The 21,771-nt window shown below is 46.2% G+C and overlaps 1 protein-coding gene across 1 annotated transcript in view; it reads right to left on the reverse strand.

The window, feature by feature from the left end:
- Nucleotides 1-21,771, reverse strand: part of COL6A6 (collagen type VI alpha 6 chain) — an 858,285-nt gene that overhangs the window by 171,016 nt on the left and 665,498 nt on the right. Inside the window, exons 25-27 of the mRNA XM_069646627.1 lie at nucleotides 21,280-21,342; nucleotides 2,715-2,777; nucleotides 2,554-2,604 (exon numbers count right to left, since the gene is read on the reverse strand). Of these exons, the coding sequence (XP_069502728.1) occupies nucleotides 2,554-2,604; nucleotides 2,715-2,777; nucleotides 21,280-21,342 (177 nt within the window). The remainder of the gene's footprint in view (nucleotides 1-2,553; nucleotides 2,605-2,714; nucleotides 2,778-21,279; nucleotides 21,343-21,771) is intronic.

Consider the following 21,771-nt stretch of genomic DNA (forward strand, 5'->3'; position numbering starts at 1 on the left):
ACTACCCCTCAGCCAATGAGGAGGCTGCCATTGTCCCCCGCTGGTATGTTTTTTTTCTTCTTTTTTTCCCCCTCCCTTCCTCTGCCATCCCAACCCCACTTACCTTCTTATCTTTATTTTTTTCTGGAGCTGACACGCTGGGCGCAGAAGTGTTGCCAGCACGTCCTATCCCGATGGCCGCCATGGAAAGGGAAAACGGACTCCGTTTTCCCTTCCCCAGTGGCCATTTTCCCTGTCATTTTATTTCTGTTGCGAAATAAAATGCTTTTAGTACCCCAGTCTTGCAGGTCTTGCGGGCCAGGGTACTAATAGCAATATGCCCTTAGCGGCAGGGGCATTAAGGAGTCAGGTAATGCTCCGGGCTTCATTCTGGCCTATAACTATGGGCCCTGGGGCATTACCTGACTCAGTAATGCCCCTGCCGCTATGGGCATATTGCTTAATTATTGTTCTGATAAGGGAGGGATGTAAAGCGCCGCGTGGAAGCGTGGTTATGCAAAGGTTATCACTAAACACAGTAGATAAAGAAGCCCACCCACGTCAGGCAATCCTCGTCTGTGTGTTTTCTGTTCTAGGCACCCCCTGGTGGTCCCCATTATTACATGGGGACTGCATTGAGCATAATGGTGTTAAATTATCAAGTATGTGTAATGTATAGCTGATTTGGCAGTTTACCAACATATCCTTCACATGTCATAGTTAACACATATACATGTATGAAATGTTCGTAAGTGGACTTATGCATGTTTCCTTAAGCCTATCTATGTGGAGGGTACCTTGTTGCTTACAGTACTTTTACATAGGGTTAGAACTCTTGTGGAACTTAGAAACATTTTGTTTTAAACTTGTTTTTTCTTTGATACAAATATTTATTCATTTACTAGCTTCCCTTCCAACACACACATATGTTGGTACACCTTCCGATACCAGAGCTCTGGGTCTCTCTAGGCTGGACTATTGCAACAGCCTCTTTCTAAATCTACCTGCTTCTACTCTCTGCCCTCTGCAACTTATTCAGAACCGGACTGTGAGACTTGTCCTTGGCATCAAGCCCAGGGATCGTACCTCTCCAGGACTGAAATCTCTGCACTGGCTGCCAGTGGCTGCGAGGATAAAGTTCAAAACCCTCTGCATCGTCCACAAGGCCTTCTGGGGCCTGGGGCCTCAATACCTTCAACTCTCTCTTCCTAAATATCTTCCTTCTCGAGTTCTTCGCTCATCTGCCTCCAACTCCCTCAGGGTCAGTCGCTTCTCCAAGCAACAAGTTGGTGGTAGATCTCTTTCCTCAGCTGGGGCCTCCCTCTGGAACAGCCTCCCTGCCTCCCTTAAACTTGAGAAGAACCATCTCCGGTTCCGGAAGCACCTCAAAACCTTTCTCTTTGCTTCTGCTTTTTCTCCTCCTCTCCTCTGCTGACCACCTGGCTGTAACCGGAACTGCACTGGCTACCTGGACACCCTCCGATCTAGGGACCAGCTCCTCCCCCGCCAGAGTCACACACCTGCACTGTCCACAAGGCATCCCCCGCACTTGGGGACTGTTTCTGTATCCCTACAGTCCCCCTACCAGCCCTCGACACCTGTTGTCCGCATTTACCCATGCACTTGCCACATGCTGGCCGTTACTTTACTTATTATCTTTTACCATGTACTGCACTGTCCATTCCCCCTTCCCATGCACTTGCACGATTTGATTGACACCTGGCCTAGTAGGATCATTGTCCTGTCCTCCCTGTGTTCCCCCTCCTTTGCCTCATCGCACCTTGAAACACTTATGTATAGGCGCGTTATAAATGCCATATCATATCATATCACATTTGTTTAGATAATTGTGATGTAAAAAACTATTTGTGAAGGACATTTTTTGCAAAAGGTTTCTGAATATCCACTAAGTTTGATTGCAGGTGTACCGTGGCTCTGCTCATACACAAGCCCAGAATCACCTACTTACATATACTGTTCTTTATTTTTATGTCTGATGTTATGTTATTCTGGGATATATGACGTGCACCTTTGCCATGTGCGGTTATCTGCCGGTGCTGTGGCGGATCTGAAGGAGTGTGGCGTGTGTTAGGATAGAGGGTAAATCACTTTGCTGCTGTGTTGATGCATGCAGTTCGGAAGTATGCAAGCACTTTGCGTCGGTCTGTTTCTAGCTGGACTGTGGCATTTGTATCCAGATGGGTGTGTGCAATGTACCAATTCTGTGCATGCTACATACACATACACATTGGACTTCTATTTCTTTGAATAATATATAAAGTACACATGTAGAATGTATGAACATGTGCAGTCATATGTTACACTTACCACACCCTGGTGGCTACTGTACTCCTAGTCCACAGTCCTTGTAACTCATCAGCTGTTTATTTATTTAATTGTTTTTTTATAACACGCCTAATACCGTACCTGAGTTCGGTTTCTAAGCAAGGATCTGGGATTGCTCGGCGTGGTCTTGCTTCCAAAACCAGTGCGTTGCCCCTGTGCTATCCTCCGTTCTCATTGTGATTAATTAAGAGTGGACTTTTTTCGGTCTGGAGAAAACCTGTATCTTACCTTGATTCCTTTTGGACCTGGCTGGCCATATCCATCTCTACCGTCATCTCCCTGAAAAGAGATGATAAGTCTGTAACTGCTAGATAAGAGGTGAATTAAAATGGCTGCTGCGGCAGGAGGAGGGTTGGGAGCGCAGCATTGGAAGAGTGTCACAAACCTACCTGAACTCCGCGGCAGCCGGGCAGCCCCAGGGCTCCTTTCACACCAGGATCGCCAGGCTGGCCCTATAATGTGTATACAGTAATAGAGAGAAATAATGTGTTATGCATATGTAGCATTTAATGAGCTTTTTATCTAATCTGTGTTCCCTTTCTCGCCATCTTCATTATTTCAATTGCAACACTTATTCTTATCACACAGAACACCAATTAATTTGAGCAATTTAAATGCAAAGAAATGTATGCAAGAGGCAATAGCAAACATTGCGCAATGAGCATGCGGATATATCTGTTGACGCACCCCTCTTCTTTGGAAAAAGAGAGTGTCGGGTCTGTGGCACCACATTCAAAACAATGTGGCCACTTAAAGTTTGATAACAACTTTTAGGTTTTTGGAGACATGTAGAGTGTGAGAACCGCAGGGAGTGCCATCCCTAGAATCTTTGCTGCCCTATCTGAAAATGCACAAGTATGCCCCAATAGGCTGCCGCAGACCCACCCGAGCGCCCCCGTTAGCCTTTCTTCCTTACAATCTTTTTACCTTTTGTTTGTCTATGGCTCGTTTTCTTTCTTTTGTTTCTTTCTTTAGGTTGTTTGTTTGTTTTTTCATCAAGCTTCTTTTTCTCCCTCCCTTGCTTTCTTCCTTCTTTGCTTCCCACCTATCCCTTTGTCATTCACTCCTTCTTGCATTCCTTCTTTCCTCCCTTCCACTCTAAATTCTTCATTCTTCCCACGTCTTCCTTTCCTAAGGGCTTTAAGTGGGCTGGGGCTGGCCTGGGCTCTGCCCTGCAGTCTCCAATTATTGCCCTTCAGCCTGGGCTCTGTAGGGCTCTCCGAAGTGACTTTGCCAACCAGACTTCTTCCTTTCAGTAATGTAAATACAAAGCTGAGTGACAATATTGCTCTTCACCAACAGATGTCACTATCAGATATGTTTATAATTACAACTTCAGCACATTTACTGAATGTTTACAATTACAACTTAAATACATTTTGAATTAGGTTGTTTTCAGACAGGTTTGATGATTGCAACACATGGGCCTCATTACAAGTCAGGCGGTAACCCTGCAATATTGATACATGATAAATATTGCAGTATTTACCGGCGCCTGGCTTGCCAGTAACACTGGGGGATTACAACCGCAGAGTTCCGGGAAGACAGGCGCTGGTAATGGGGATGGGGACCACGGAAGCACCGGCACCGTTAATAATGGTGCCAATGCTTCTGTGAAACTGCCAGCGGATGCCATTCCGCCCGCCAGGTCTGACCCTGGCGGGCGTGGCGGCACCTGCCCGCAGAGTTGTACTGTGCCAGTCCGGTAACAACGGTGCAGGTAGGCTTACCGGCACTGTTGTTACCAGACCGGCAAAGTTGTAATGAGGCCCAAATTGTATTAAAGTGTTGTAATTACAACGATGTTAAGTAGTACATAAGAACCACAGATTTATTTGAAAGGATCTATGGGATTTCATGGTGTATGGACTTATTTTGATTTAAATTTCTATTTTATATTTGAATGCATTTATTTTGATCAACATTTTAAGTACATTTATTATATTTAATATATATTTTAAAGTAGAACAAGTCATCCTTAATTACGTAGGCCACACCTCTTCTAAAGACTTTGGGATTTGAGGGTGTGCCAGAACTTATTTAGGTTCCAACCCCCAAAATGTGCATTCTGGCACGCTAGAGCCCTACCCCTGATTTCCTATTGCACTTAGAGCACTGCTTCTGGGGGGCGTGGCCTGGTGCCCGCGAAATGGCTGCCTAGCTGTGGAGCGCTGATCCACCGCTGACTTTCCTCAGATGAATTGCCTAAATGGAATGGCATTGCGCATGAAGGAAATGACTCCACAAGTTATTTAGACACTGGTGATCACACCGCTGACGTTGGCGGCCCCTGAGGAGTTCTAGTAGGTGAACAAATAGAGGTTTGAGTGCTACCACGGGAGCACGGGTGAAGAAAATAGTGGCTGCCACTCACCAGAAGCAGTAGTGAAGCGTCTGAGGGTGAAGAGCGGCATCAGGAGCTGGAGTGGATGCAAAGAAACGCGCTGTAGGGACGTGAAGAGCATGAGTGTGGAGGAGAAGGAGGCGGCCTGGTAAGCGACCAGCATTGCAGGAGGCAGTACTGCTGGTGCGGGGAAGACGCAAGAGCGCCCCCGTGGTGTAATCCAACAGTAAACAGGTAGGGGAAGCACACCCTGTCTTATGTAAATTCAATGTAAAACTTTAGAAATTCCTTATTTTTTCTAATCCATTGGACCTTAAACTAATCCGTTTTTTCTGGGTGCCCGGGGAGAAAAAATGACTCTGGTATCAACAAGTCAACAATTACATAAGCAAAATGAGGTTCCTATTGGTAATAGGAACCTCCGTCCCCTGCACACCATTCAATAGTGGAAAGAATTTTCCAATCCAACAGTAGCGGCAACGCTTACTGGCCTGCTTCCCTGCAAGTGAGGGTCTGCTGGCGGTGGCGCTGACACAGTAGGAGCCGTGACGGGGAAGAAGTTATGCCGCAGCAGACTTAAAGTAAATATTCTCTCTTAAGAACATGAAGGGAAGAGGCCGGTCAGAACAGTGACTGAGGGTCCAGCCTAGTTGAACAGTGTAGACGGAACATAGTACATGACCTTCAGCCATGAATGTGGATCAAAGTGCTGGACAGCTGCAGGAAGACTGCAAAGGTGCACAACACTGAAGGTGGGTCACAAGCCAGCGCATGGCATATATGAGAGCAGGAGTGGCAGCAACTGTATGAGTAGAAGGGCACAGACTATCTCTGCAGCGCACATCAGGCACTGAGGGTGAATGACGCCTGGAGCCCACAGCTATGGGCGCGGACCAGGCACGCACATGAGACGGGTACTAGACTGAGGGGCAGCACTTTCTGCCCCAGCAACATAGCTGCCTGCACAACTACCACCCCAGGGAGGTCAAGTGTGGTGAAATAGCGAATGCCAGATTCAGCAACAGCTCGCTTGGAGGTGGGCGGCCAGGCAGGTATTATTACAACTCTGAAGATAACCAGCTCCAGGCGGGAAACTCACTGCATACTGACAGCAACCCAAAGAGGGGTATAGACTATGAATGTAAAAGTTATGACAGGTCAAGGGCGTCCAGAGAGAGGAGAAGTGGCAAAGGAGGCAGTGATGAGGAGCAACATCTACAAGTGAAGGGCACGAGTGCAGTAGAGGAAACAGAGTGTTGCAGAGAGTGCTGGTGATCCAGTGTGGCATTCAGGCAGGAGAGGATAGAGTTGTCAAAATTAGACCTAATTCTACAACAGTTTGCAAAGCTTAATGAGGCCACTGCGGGGATGGACGCCAGAGTGGGAGACACGCACACTGAAGTGTTGGCAGTGAAGACGGACATGACTAGGCTGGGGAACAGGCTGACAGAGGTGGAGGAGAGACTGGGGTGAGTAGAGGAAGTGGCCGTCAAGGTATACACATTGCAGGCACAACTTGAGGTGGTGAAGTCAGCGTGCAATGAGCTGGAGGATAGGAGTAGAAGATGCAATGTGGGTTTCTTTGGGTTCCCGGAGAAGGTAGTGGAGGGTGACCCATTGGTCTTTTTAGAGAAATGGATAATGACATCAGGCCTCTGCAAATACAGAGAGCACACAGGATCAGAAGAAAGAATGGCAGCAACGTGAAAGCACCCCAGCCGCTCATTGCATGTCTGCTGTGATATCAACATGTCTGCCAGATCCTGGCGTTGGCCAAGACAGGAAATCCCATGATGTGGGAAGGACACAAGATATATATATCAGCTGACTACTCCAAAGAGACCATGGAAACCAGAAAGACATTTCTGGCACTCAGACCACAACTGAGAAAGCGCGACATAATAAGAAATGCACAATTGGACCCCGCCATAATGCTGATATCAAAAGGGCAGAAGACGCTGGAGTTCAGAGAGCCAGAGGCACTGTGTAAATTCTTGCCAAATGGAGCGCAGTGGAGAAGCAAGGCACAACGCGACTGCCACGGAAGAAGGGCAAGATGGGAGAAAGTGGGTGACTTCAGAGAGAATACCAGTGTGCAGGAAAAAGCAAATGGCTGAAAGGCCCGCTGCACAAAGCGTCTCAGAGGGGAGAGACAGAGAGAGAAGTCCAGATCCCCAATAAAGTCTCCCCCATGAAGGCCCAGCGAGATGGAGGGAGGAGGGAAAAGGGGGAAGCAAGGGAGCCACTGATCAGACAATTCCAGGATTTATGTGCAAGTATGGCAATGTAGGGGAATGAAGCAGAAGTGGGCAGGATGTCTGGGGGAACAGGCGGGGGCTGGAGGGGCACGCATAATGCATCTCCGAGGAAAAGTATAGTAAGAGGAAGGGTAAGGGATTACACAACATGGTATAAAGGGGAGTTTATGGCAACAAAAAATGTGTTGGGGAGTTGGGGAGGAGGGTAGCCATAAGGCCTCTGGGTTGGGGGCTAGTGTATATAGTTACTTGGCAAATGGTGTTACATTGAACTCTAGTGTGAACCATCCTTGGGGGCCCAGGTGGAGGGTAGCGATTGGAGGGTGGAAGCGATTAGAGAGGTTCTCAATGATAGATCCCGGCAAGTCCACAAAATGCGTAGCAGGAGATGAGGATGTCCGGGGGCAAATAAAAGAGGGAGGTGATGGTGGATAGACCTTAGAATATCATCTAACTGAATGTCAATGGCGTTCATCACTGTGTCCAACGCAAGAAGGTATTACCATATTTGAACGCAAAGAGGGCAGATGTGGCAATTTTACAAGAGACTCACTTGTTGAAAGTGGAGGCTGAGAAACTGCCTAGGGGATGGGTGGGGAATGTGTATCACAAGGTGCCGGGAGCGGGGAAAAGTGTGGTGTAGCCATTCTCGTTAGTAAGTCCTTGCCTACCAGGGTTGGTAAAATCTGGGCATATGGGGCTCGCAGTCTGGTAGAGCTTGGGTCAGCATACGTGCCCACGGCCGACAAACAACCTATTTTCACATACCTCACCAGGACGCTGTTTGAGATGCACAGTGCCAACATAGTATTTGGAGGGGGGCAGGAACCTAACTGGACCCATTTCTGGACAAGTCAAACAAGCATGTGGACGGGCTGAGGAGGGATAGGGAAATCCTAAAACAGGTCATAATGGACCATAGGCTGGTGGATGCGTGGAGACTCATAAATCCCACAGCTAGGGAATGTATGTTCACGTCCTGTGTGCAGTGAATACAATCAAGAATAGAAGTGTCACGGGAGTGGTGCCTCAATTAGCACAGGGAGAAATGCTTCCAGGGGGGATTTTGGACCACGAGTCTGTCTTGCTAGTGCTAGATACTGCAGTGAAACACCACGCTCGAAGAGATGGAGGCTGAATGGAAGTCCATTGCAGAACCCAACAGACAAAAATGAGGTGGGGGACATGATTGATGACTTCTATGCACTTAATCAAGGCTCGGTAGTGAGGGCGGATGTGCTATGGGCAGCAGGGAAGGCATACCCGTTGGGGATGCTGATTCAGCTGGGGGAGGGGGGGCTCGAGGAAGAAGGAGGATGAAGAGAAACGGGCGGGGCTGGAAAGGGAGGTCAAAGAGCTAACACGCAAGTATGAAAGGAAGCCCAAGGACGGGACACTGGTAGCACTGACGAAGGCAAAGTAGGAAATCAACACGTACTTCAGTAAGAAGGTAGAATAATCCCTCTTCCGAATGCGGGCCTCTTACTATGAGCAAGGGGAAAAAGCAGGGTGGCCAGTGGCAGCACAGCTCAAGAGGAGAGAGGAGCAGGGGAGAATTACAGTGATCCAATATGGGGACACAGGGAGGCAGGTAGGGGAGATCTTGCAGGAATTCCATGCCTTCTACAGGGCGTTCTACACAGCAGACCCTGTAGGAAATCTAACATCAGAGCAACAGTTCCAATACCATGTTTAGAGTTGGGGGACCAAGGGCTGCTGGGGGGCCCAATAAAAATTGGAGGAATTGTGGGAAAGCATTGTAAGTATGAACAGCGGGAGGTCACCGGGTGGGGACCGTCTGCAGGTAGAGTTTTATAAGGTGGGGGGGTCAAGCTGGCAGCCAAGCTGGCGCAAGTGTTTAACGAGGAAGTGGCACGTGGGGAGGTCCGGGCAGAGTTCAATGAGGTGCTAATGACAGTGCTCCCTAGACCATGCAGGGATCATCTCTTTTGCAGTAATTATCGACCAATATTACTGATCAACACAGATATCAAAATCTTCGCTAAGGTGTTAGCCTCAAGGCTGAAGAAGGTCATACCGAAACTAATTCATGAGACACAAGTGGGGTTTGTCCAAGGCAGATCAGCGAGAGATAACATCAGGCTGCTGCTACACATATTGTGGCAGGAAAGAGAAGGGAGGCACCCAGTATTGCGCTGTCACTCGACACTGAGAAAGCATTTGATCGGGTGGTGTGGGGGTACTTGTTTGGACCGATGGAGCACTTTGGGCTAGGCCATGAGATTATTGCGCTGGTCAGATTGTTATACAAACACCCTAGTGCCAGAGTAAGGTGGAATGGATCGGGACCAGAAGCTTTCGAAAGCGGCAGGGGGACGACGCAGGGGTGCCCGCTCTCCACTCTGCTATTCCTTTTGGTGCTGGAGCCGCTATCGATGGCCATCAGGAGGAACCCGAGTATTAGGGAATAGAAACACTGGTGGGGGAACAGAAGGCACTTTTGTATGCAGACAATATCATGCTGACACTGGGGGATCCAGACACCTCAGTGCAGGAATTGAAGAAAACGTTTGGGGGCTTCTCATCCTTCTCTGGATATAAAATCAACTGGGAAAAGTGTGAAGCAACGCCCTTAAATAGCGGCACCTATAGGGGGTGTGTGCCAGTAAATCCAATAAGATGTGTACGGGTGCGACTTAAGTATCTAGGAATAAATCTAAATAAGATCCTGGAGCTCGTGATTAGGGACAATGTGGAGCCAGCATGGGAGAAGGCGCGCAGGGCATTTGAGAGTTGGGCAGGGCTCAATCTATCCATTTGGGGTGGACCAGAGTAGTTAAAATGGTGATGGCTGCCAGGCTGAACCACCTATTTGGCATGCTACCCCTGAAAGTGCCAGTGAGCCTGATGAAAAAGATGACGTAGCGCATCAAATCATTTGTGTGGGGAAGAAGGGGACCACTGCTGAAAGCCGACAATATGCGGTGGCCAGGGCATGGGGCCTCAGGTTGCCTCGGATGGACGTGTACCATATAGCCCAACAGCTATCTCAGGTGGCAGAATTCTTCCAAGAGGAGGCACACAAACCAAGCTGGGTATTGTGGGAGCAGGGGGTTGCAATGTTCTGTTTTGTGAAGCACTGGTCCTACCCGGAGGTTCTAGAAGCACCTTACAAAGTTCGAAAGTTCAAGAGGTTGGAGGTGAAAAAGAATTTACAAAATCTTTCGGAACAGGATCAGAATATTAGGGTGGACAGGGGGAGCTAAGTGGAATTAATAAGGTTGCTCATGTTTCTAATAGGTTACTGGAGCTCACTGAATCGCTGCCTAACTTTACCGGTAGACATTTGGCATTACGATACCCAACTGCATCATGTAGGAATTCCCAAGTACCAGAAGCAGTGTCCTTGTTTACTATGAAGCCCAAGGTACACTGCAGGGTTGTTGATGCTGTCTACAGGTCAGCACATAATTATGTGCCCTATCGGGGTCCAATAGCACAGCGAGTAGAGCGCTCGATTTGACATCCGTGCAGAGCCTGCTGACGCAGGTTCGAATCCCTGTAGGGTCAAACTCAGCCTTTCATCCTTCCGAGATCGATAAATGAGCACCGCACACCGTGGGTAATCTAAGGGTTTTGCTACGAATACCTTGATTGCTTGCTGGCCACACTCTCAGTGCTCACTTCCTTGTTTCAGTTCTACCCTCATGTTGATGATTTCATCCTCCTGTAGTTTTGGAAATCACAGGAGACACTATGAACAAGGTGATACCACATTGGGGCTCATTACGGGTCCAGCGGCAACCGTCTCGGTGCTACCGGCGGGTAGCCACTTGACCCGTGACTATTTACCGGCATCTGACTTCCCGGTGCCACCGGGGGATTACAACCCCAGTGGCCCGGAAAGTCTGGTGCCAGCAAATTGTAAGTCTCCATTCCCATATAATCCCACAGGACTGGGAAGGGGGATACGGAAGCACTGGTGCTTCTGTGACGGGTCTGCCTACCATGGCTGCTGTGCCCGGCAGGCTCTGACCTGTCCGGCACGGTGGTTCCTGCAGGCAGTCCGGAAAAAAGGGTGCCGGTAAACTTACCGACACCCTTGTTTCTTGACCGGCAGGGTCAGAATGAGGCCCATTGAGTCTCTTTGTGATCCGGTTAACATCCAATGTTATTAATTTGTTTAACCGCCGGATTCTACCATTGAGGGGCCGGATGTCGTGGCAATTTAATACTAAGTACTGTACGTGCAGTAGCGTTGCTATAGAGGATTTACCCAATAGTTCTGCTCTTTTGCACAAGACTACTAGATTTAAGATGACAGCGACTGAGAAGCCATTTTATCTGCAATAATATTCGATCGATTTCAGAGGCAATGAATTTCGTGTTGTCTGGTGTTGATGGACGTTTTGTAAATGATTTATGTGAGTATAAACGAGAGGCTCACTGGCTCCCCATCAAAGCTTGTAATCCTCACCATACCATACCGCTGCCTACACAGCACTGCTCCCCCCTGTTTTATAGACTGTATCACCAAGGAACAAAACACACACAATCTCCGTTCTTCCACCACTTCCAGAGCTGGGGGTCCTTCTTCACCACCATCGTGCCTACACTCTGGAATACCCTCCCTCAACATATCCAAAATGCACCATCTTACACACTCTTTCGAAGACAAGTAAAAAATCTTACTGTTTAACAAATATGTGTAATTCCACAGCTCATCTTATGCATACGATTGTCTTGATGTAATGTATCTCCGTTGTTTCTAACCTCAGGTAACACTGTATGTACTGCCTTTAGCGCTGTGATACCGCGGGGTCTGGGCGCTACCAACAAATGCAATAAATAAATAACTATTATTGCCTCTTTTAAGCGCCTGGAAAGAAACTTTTAATACAGCTTTTTTGTTATTAACAGGTATGGCTATAGGTGAATATTCCACATTTTAAGTAACAATTTTTTACTTGAGTATTTTGTATTGTATTGTTATTTTGTTTGTAAATGGTGTACACTGAAATAAAGTATTATCTATCTAGCAGCCAGGTGTCTGTCCCATGTGGGGTGCACCTATCATTTCGCCATTGAGCAAAGAATGGGAGAGGAAAGAGGACCAGGGCAGGTTTGGAGACAGTTCTGAAACATGTTACGTCCCTGGTGACTGGAGATGTTTGTGTTGAGTTTGAGTCCTCTTGCTTGCTTGCCTCCGCTTATTTTGCAGAATACCTTGCCTAAGGGATTGCCTGGAAATATTGGTGATATATGTTGCGCAATGGACCATTGAGCCAATCACGATGACATATATCTACTACAATCAGCAGCCTCGTAGAACAGTGATCCTCTGGGCATGGGGCAGGTTCCCACTGATTATTGGTCCCTTAGATCTTTGCTTTCGATGCAGGATTGAAATGTGGTGACGAGTCCCCATTTCCGGCCACGTTGTGGAGGTTGGATTATTCCACTCCAGCCCGCACTCCTGATTACATTCGTTTTTATATCTGGGATAAAGTACTCCCGATCATGCGTTATAAGGATATGGTAACTCACAGCTGGGCCTTTATACGGTCACGGAACTCTGAGATAACTTGAAATATCCTTTTTGCTTATGGTAGGGGGTGTTTTATTACGTATAGTGCATGGCCATACACTGCCATCGCCTTTCAAATCTTTTTTTTATCTCTCTCCTGTTTTCCCTTTTCTTTCACTTCATAAGGATTAGACAATGAGATGGTACAAAGGAATTGTGTGTATTCTTTTCTTCTTGAAATACGAATAAACCAGTTTTAAAAAAAGACAAAAAGAATCTGGCCTCCTGCTTAATCCAATGTAACACATCTTCCATTTGCTGATCGATATATTCAATGTAGAATCTGTTTGCATTTTAAAAAGTTAACATGCAACTTTGAATCTGTTGCAGAAAAATAGTTTAAACATTTTAATAAAATGCAATGAAAAAACGTTTTCATGTTGTACTTTAAGATAAGTAATACCACACATCTTCTTGCTTGCATGGGTTAAACTTCAGCAGTGGCCAAATTAAACATTGTTCCATAAATAGTTTCCAAGACAATTCATCATTGTAAAGTGTCAGAGAAAACTACTCTGTAAGCAAGGAATTTGAAAAACTTGTCATGGCTTTAATTTACTGCTGAGGTGACAGCTGGAATTCCGGCCTTTGCTGGCTCAGGCGGCTAACTGATTACGGAGCAGTTGTGCCGTCATTTTCTTATTACAGGTCAGTTCTGATGTCACAACTAGCCTGTAATAAGAACCTTATTTCCAGGCTTTTGGATATTCCAGGCTGCCAGGTATTATAATATGGCATTCATGCCCGCTCAGGAGGGCAGACATGGCCGGTAACGGTCCTTCAGCCCAAGCTAAGGCAGGTCCGAGTGAAGCTCCCCACATAACAAAATAAAATACAACTGTAGTGGGCAATGTGTATTCTCATCAGCTGTTCCAGCCGGTTTGGGTATGTTTGCCCGATTTTTTTTTTGTTCACGGAAAACTGACCGCAAATTATTTGATCGGGGCCCAATTTAAACACACATGCGTTTTTTGTTGTTTGTCCACTGCTTCCATGTTTAATGAAGCGGGGGACACCCCTGCACCTCCAAAATTGCAAAATACCAATACAATATATGTGACCAAATTGCCCCGAAGGCCAAATCACCCATGTAAAATTGGTAATTAGGTCAATTGTTTTAGGTCAAATTGGCTAATACCGTTCCAGCCAACTGATTGGCTGAGCGCTCTTCTCCGGGTGCAAATAAAATGTTTCAAACTTCCTGTAAATGGCCTGGCAGTATAGCCATTGTGAAATGTATGGCTAAAAGATATTCATACGCACAACCCGAATGAAATCACTGTAACAGGTCAAATTTTCTCGCTGGCCTCTGATTTTGCTTTGATCCTTTCTCTTTCTAAGATCCTGACTTCACGTTTCATTTCTTTGGCGTCTCTCTGTTGTGCCTGCTCCTCCTTTTCTGCGATGTATCTTATTTTGGTTGTCAGCGGTGCCGCACTGTCTAGGACCTCTCTGATTGTGTGTCGAAAGCCGTGACTAACGCTCCTGAGGACAGATGTATGCTTCTTTTTTCTTGAGTTTTAGATTCTCTACAAATAGTTACATATCGGTCTTGGATTTCCCCAAGGGTTTTTTTTGGGTGAACTATCTGGGCCACCAGCCTCTTCATTGGATAGAATACTCTGTCTCCGTTAATGTACTTGCGCGTGGCATTTGCACATACTACTCAAACCAGCATCTCTTGACACGGTTGTGGGCCCCAATTAATCTTCAATACATGGCAGATGAGGCCATCTGAGTTGCAGTCGAAGGTGCCTCCTTATCATTCAGCAGGGGGTCGAAGCGCCTGCAACTTAATGCCCTGTCCTTAACGTACGTATGGAACCCACTTTCAGCCACATAGGCATTGTGGCGCATGTCATATACCATAGAATTGGTGGAGTTGAGGTTATAGCGCTTGTCTGTAAACCCTTTAGTCAAAAGAAACAAACAGGCTTAGATCCAGGTTTTTGATCCTCGTCTTCATTATTATTTTGCCCAGTAGGCGCTACTGAGTGTATTAGATTGTTATGTAGGTCCTATTTTTTTGTCAGGTCAGTTTACCAGTCCTACACACATAAATACATGTCACACAGTAGACCAGTGATTTTTTTCTTAACTAAACACAGACTTATTAAATGGTGAATTCAACTCCTGCAACCTATCAACACAGGATCCCATACAATGAATGTGTTCAGTGCACTGTGTGTTTACCGCCTGAACGGCTCAAGCAGTAGAGTTCGTTTTTTATATTCATATGAGGTCTAAGCACCTACTTCTTGTACATGAGTATATGTCAAACAGTTTCTTTTTCTAAATGTTCTAAATTATTTGTAATATCCATGTATTATGTGATTCAGGCAGCCTATCAGGTTTCTGGTTCCAGGAAATATATTCTTCTTCTTCTAAATTACCGAATGCGTGGGCGGACCCACGCAGGCGCTTCCCCATCCAATAGGATGATGTGCACCAAGCCACCAATCAACACATAGCCAACAAACACTCACAACTCCTCCCACCGCCCCGTCTGTCTCACAAAATCCAACAACACACTGCTCCTCCTCCTGCCTCTCACCCTGTCACCTCCCAGCAAAGCCTTCCCACTCATCTCAGCCACACCCAGTGCAGACAACCGAACCCTCATCAATTCTTTGGCCATATTTTCACAACACTGAGAAAGCTATGGTGGGTTTAAAAAGGTTTGAAAAAAAACCTTTCACCTCAAATGTGAAAGTAGGAAAGTCCATTTGAGCCAAGTCACACATTCCACAACACCACCTAGTAGCCATTGCTGAAAGTTTACCTCCAGTTCTGAGCAAGGCATTTTGGGTATGCAAATGAGTCCAACTGCAAACCTTTTCTCTAGGAAATTGTTTTTTTCACAACACCAAAAAAGTTATGGTGGGTTTAAAAAGATTTGAAAGAAAGCCTTTCACCTGAAATGTGACAGCCTTGTGGGTGGAGCATGGTAGTGTTTTAAAATATGCAGTGGGCCCGGCCAAAGGCTGTGCTCACTGACTAGGGGCAAAGGCCATGGCTAGTGGGCCCGAAAGACATGTATAGTGGTCACGGATGAAGGCAGTGGCCACCAATTGGGTCCAAAAGAAACATATATGGGGAACATGGACAGTGTACGTGGCCGAAGGCTGCGGCCACTGGCCCAGGAATGTTTTCAAATATACAGAGGGCAGGGCCAAAGGCCGTGCTCACTGGCCAGGGCAGCAGGGCAGAAATACATTTATAGTGGTCACCGCTGACGGCCGTGCCACCTAGTGGGTCAAAAGAAATATATTGGGGGAACATGTACAGAGGACATGGCCGAAGTAGTGCTTTAAAATATACAGTGGGCACGGCCAAAGGTATGCGGGGTATAAGAACACTGGGCCTCATTACAAGTCTTGTAGTCTGGAAATAAGGGTGCCGGTAGCAATGTGACGGCACCCTTTCCGGATAGCCAGACTGCGAGTATGCCTGCAGGGTCTGGTGCTCCCGGCAGGTCTGACCTGCCAGGAGCACCAGCCCCTGCAGACATGGTTTTCATGGAAGCACCGGCAACATTAGCAAAAGTGCCGGTAATGGGGACTTAAAGTTCCTGCCACCTGACATCCCGGGCCGTTGGGACTTGTAATATCCTGGTGGCACCGGGATATCAGGTGGCGGAAACAGTGTTACGAGGTCTGCGCCAACATGCCAGTAGCACCACTCATTTTTACCACTCAGCTGACTCACCATCCATCACCAGCCCTTGAGCTAGCTCTAGGATGGAACAATTTATGTATACACTCAGCTAGTATCAAACAAATGACTAACAAATTAAAAATCCTGTCGAACCACGACGCGGCTGAGATGTGTGAGCAGATTTTGAATTACCCACAGCTATTTATGGACTTCAAGGAAGTGAGGCGACCAGGCATTAAACCCGCCTTTAAACCAATACACACATTCGATGTAGCTGTGGCTAACTAAAAAAGAGCCTCAGTTGCGACTTTAGAATTACCAAAAAGGTGGGTTCGGAAGAAGCAATGTAGCTGTGCAAGAAACTTAAACAAGCATAGCAGAACTGGATAAAATCAAGGAAACATACTATGATGCAATAAGATTCTGAAGAAATGCTCAAACGCATAGCATCGAAAAATACGAGCGAAATATGGCAGCTGATTAACAGTCTGAACACACCACAGGAAGCGCTGCTGATTAATGCTGTCTCGCCCAGCTCTTGGACTGACCATTTTTCAGCTTTTTCTAGATCAGACGATGCGGCGCAGAAGATCAACTGCCTCTCGGAAAGCGAAGGTTGGTCCCTTAACATTACCAGAGATGATATCTTTCATCTGATTAATAAAGAAAGTAACTCTGGAGCACCTAGCTCCGATGGAATGACAAATGCCATGCTCAAAAAACAAACAGCCCGAGCAGTGGGTATCCTTCTTGTGTGTCTTGTTCAGTCACATCAAGAAATCAAGGAAAGTCCTGAGTTCATGGAAAACTTCGATAGTCGTTCCGATCTTTAAAAAGGGTGACCATTCACCACCTATCAATTACAGGTCTATAGCGCTGTTGGACATAGCAGGAAAGATCTTTGCTGCTCTGCTTCTGCAGGGCATGGAAAACTGGATTAAGACCCCAGGACTCCTTGACACATGGCAGTCCGACTTTGTGAAACGTGTAGACACTACCTTGAACGTTTTCTTAATAAAAATCTTGAAAGGCCGCCTGAAAACCAACAAAAATTCTAAAACCTATTTGGCCTTTATAGATCTCGCCCAGGCTTTTGATACAGGTGATCGTTCGATGCTCTGGGTAAAGCTGGAAGCTCGGAACTTTCCAACTGACATCTTGGAAGCTATAAAAGATCTGTACACCGAGACCTCACTAAGGGTGAAACTGGACGCAAATGGTCTGATATCAAACCCAATTAAGCCAATAAAAGGGCTAAAACAGAGCTGTTCTCTTGATGCAATGTTATTTCACTTTTTCCTTTTGGATGTTGGCAATTTTCTGATGAAAGCAAGACGCTTTCCAGCCAAACTGGGTGGCGAATATCTGGGTCGACTCTTGTATGCAGACAATCTAGTGCTTATTGACCAAACACTGATAGGCCTGTAGAGGCAACCTGACGACCTCCAAGTATATGTGGATAAAACGGGCTTTAGATCAATGTAAAAAAAATCACAGTTCCTTATATTGGGAACATCAACTGGAAGGAAACATAATAAACTTTCTTGCTTCCTGAATGGCGAGAAAGTAAGCTTGCTTATGTTCTTGGAAATGTGTGTAAGTATCAGCAACAATGACGCCCCAAGAGAGTCCCTACTGTGAAGCAAGATCAAGACCTCAGCGACCCAGGTTTGGATCATCTCAAGCAGATACTGCAAGTTTACCATCAAACCACTACTGCCATTTTATCGCATGAAGGTAGTTCCCATCATCACCTACGGAGCAGAAGCAATTTTTGCCCTTCAGGCTAAAACTTGGCTTCTGTTGGAGGGCTTATTCTGGAAGAAAGTGTTGCACCTACCACAAAGTATACCAATTCAAGTGATAAGAATGGAGCTAGGCTTGACTTCCATGTATGCTATGGTGGTTTGGAAATCACTCAGCCTATTTCGTAAATGTATTGATCGAAAACTGCTTCTGAGCTTCAAGCTGGTACAAGAAGCTATTGTTGAAGGGCTGGATGGTACGCTGGGTGAATGGAAGCTGATCGGCAAGGCTATCCTTGCGTACCTGGGAGTCTCGGAAGACTTACTTATCACTAATCTTACCAGGTTAAAACACAAGCTATTAGTGCAAGACTGGATTCGCACCCAAGAAGAAAGATCTGGTTTTAAACTGTATGGCTCCAGTCATGTGGAAGCAGAGGTCTAAATGTGCTTCCAAAATATCTCAAATTTCCAAGCCCTCATTTCCAAGCACAGTTCATGCGCATTAGATTCAATCTTGATCCGACTCGACAGCTGCTGTGTGCCAGATCTACTGGACAGAACGGTGAACAACCTTGTCGATTTTGCTCTCAATCAGGTTGGAAGGAAACCTGGTTCTCTTTTGTCACAGACTCACTGAATTAAGAAACAAATGGTTGGCTAAATTTATCTCAGAATCACTGTCGCTTCCTGCTGAAGAGTGGTGGAGAGTTTTGTTACAAGGGCAGAGACTGCAATGACAATTGCTTTGATATCTTTTCTAAAGGAATCCTTTTTGCAAATTGAAAACTTTGAATTTAATTGATTACATGATGAACTTTTTAAATTCGTTGAATGGGGATTGGAGGAACTATTCCTTAAAGAATGTTGGATAATTGTGCAAATGATAAAAGTTTTTTTCTTAAAACCGTATGTCAATAAACATTTTTACACAAAAATATGAATAAACATTGACAGTTGTTTCCAGTGTTTGGGAGGGCAGAAAGGATAAAGAGCAAGAAAGAAACAGCACATGAAAGTTAACGGACAGTAAGAAGAAATTGAGACCGAGAGAGAAGAGTGCAGGCAGGTCTATAAAGAGAGAAAAGAGAAGAGAGGCAGTGCAGAGAGAAAGTGGGATAGTAAAAGGGTATCAAAAGGAAACCAATAAAGAGAAAGCACTAGAAAAGGAGATAAGTGGAGAAAGACCTAAATGTAGATGAATAGAAGCATTATACAAAGAACAAGGAGAAGCCAGGTGGCAAACTGCAAGACCAAGCACCAGTGCAGACAATAGTCAAGGAGGGAAACCATGAACAATGAGGCAAGAAGTTTAGCAGCATGACATCATAGAAAGGGGCATGCCTTGCTAACATTATATAGGTAGGGAATTACAGCCATACTTTACCGTAACCACCACTCAGTTCTGCGAATGTAGCCTGGGATAACGAGTGGGGTAACGGTCATGTTAGTCCCCATTTTTGGAGTAGAACTGACTCCATGTGGATTTCATCAGATTTACAATGAGCTGTAATTCCGACGCAATAAATTTGACAATTTAGAGAGGATTTCACTTCGGCTATAAGCTGGAGGCAAATCCTTCACATCACCTTAAAATTTTGGATTCCCCAGTGCAGGAATGTTACCACCATTTTATCACCATTTTGAACTCGCAATGAGGCCCAGTCACAACTTAGCGGGCGGGATAAACACTCTTGAGGCCGTTTGATTAATTCAACAGATTTTTCTTTTATTCAGTCAACTTTCAACATGAAGGGCAATAAAGAAAAAGGGAAAAAAGGAAGTCTCTTCAGAGTAATGACTCTGCGTAGAATTTCGTGGTCGGTGGCGAGTTTTCCTAATGAAGGGTTTTCTTAGCTCTTCTTATCTCTACGACCCCCACATTCTCGGCCCTCATAGGGGTTCTTGGTTCGTTCCCCAGTATATACGTTGGGTCACTGTGTTCGTACCCCGATAGCCTCAGGGATTTTCTAATAGGATCTCTCCCCATACGCTGAACAGCTCACCGTCATTCCGCTGCACTTTCGTTTATACCAGTTCTTCGGCCACTCGGGTAACTCTCTTCCGGATTACACTTCTTCCCTCGATCAGCTGCTGCAACGCTGTGGCTGCCTCTCCGGCTCCTCGGTCTGGCACTCTCTGGATCAGCCGCGCATCAGCTGTTTGCTTACGCGTAGCGTTGCATCTTCTCGGGGACTCCCCGGCCAGCCGCTCGTCATCGGGATTTCTTCCCCGAACTCCTCCCACACAACGGAGGGGGCCGCGGTGAGCTACCCTCTTGCTCCCTCTCTTTACAACAGGACACGACCCGTGTCTGCTCAACTTGTGGATTTCGGCTAACGGGCCTCCTCCTCATCGAAATGGGCACAACAGGTGCCGGATCAACTCTTTTTAACAGGATTTACTTAGGCTCTTAGTACGCCCATTCATAAGACGGTTCCTCCTCCTCTCCATTCGGTCCCTGTTCAAAAACAAACCCCACAACGCCAGAATTAGAGAAAAGCCCCTTACTTCTTTTCCCCTCCCCGATTGGCTCCGAATCACCGTCCATCAACTCACTCCCTCCCTGGTGACATCACCCTATTGTCCTCTGCTTGCTGTGATGCCGGGCCACTCCAGAGTTCCCAATGGTCAAATCCTTCACTTCATTACAGGCCCTTTGTCTTGGTTGAACTGCAGCAGAGCTCATTGTTTCAAATTGATTTATTTAAGAAAGTAACTTCACCAGAGTAACCTATCCTTGATTGCTACAGCATGAAATTAAATTTAAAACCTTCTGCGGCCTTTTAAGCACCTTTTAAGCCCCTATGGAATCAATGATTTAGAGGCGACGCGCAGGGGTCAGGAGCAGTGTATCTGTAGGGGGGATTTAACCCGTGAATCTATGCAGAGAGCAATCTACAAAATGAAAATGCGCATTTATGCAATTCATGTTTGAGACTTAATAATTGCCCAGATTTGAAAAAGGCACATGGTGTGCCGAAACACGTGTCATCATAGGAGCACTCCCACGGGAGGATAATCATGAATAAAATAACCAGCTCAATATTGAATGAAAGCTGTGGCACAGCCTTTTTGTGAGAGACCTTGTTTACTTCATACATCGGAGGTGGGGAATTGGTCCTCCGTTTCTCTCACACACGCAACCCAAGGTATACCCGAAACTACAAGTTAAATGTCACAGGGCCTCAGAAGTTACTATCGACACATCCCCCTTCTATAAGAAATACCCTGAGGGAATAACCCAAGTGTATACTACTACTCCCTACCAGCTTGTGTTCCTGCATTCACTCTATTATGTCATTCGTGTTCATAATCGGTCAGTGACGGGCCAGGATACGCTTCACACTTGCATGCCGGGGGTGATGTGTAAAACACTACTTCGACACAGTTCATGCTTACCTTGCTTCCTCTTGGCCCAGGAACTCCTGGTATTCCTGCTGCACCTTTAGGCCCAAAAGCACCCTGGAATGAGAATTCAGTGTTAACTGCGAGCAGCCAAAGACACATGTCCCTTACCATGCAACAACATGTTTTCCATATGAAGGCCTCTCTATGGAAATGCTCTCTGTGGGGAATGGAGCAGTGTGCATCTTGCTGTGAGTAACTGAAAGAGGAGCACAGCACAAGTGTCAGGCTTTTTGGGACGGCATAGTGCTCAAGCTTAAGCAACACAGTGAACATTCTAAACTGTCACTCTTTGCCTTTCATCATCTAACACCCAGCTCAGAGGACGTGTGTAGTGGCTGCACCTGCTTTAGTCTTGGGCCTGGTGGATTTTATCCTTCAGGCGCTAGCAGTTGAGCGGCTACTCTCTAGAGGGTGTCAGGGGAAGATCTTTGTTTACCAGGAAAGTGATCTGAAGACAGGAAACCCTGAAGATATTTAGAAATC

The sequence above is a fragment of the Ambystoma mexicanum genome, chromosome 2q (assembly GCF_040938575.1).
Source record: "Ambystoma mexicanum isolate Mex_15411 chromosome 2q, UKY_AmexF1_1, whole genome shotgun sequence".
Lineage (NCBI taxonomy): Eukaryota > Metazoa > Chordata > Amphibia > Caudata > Ambystomatidae > Ambystoma > Ambystoma mexicanum.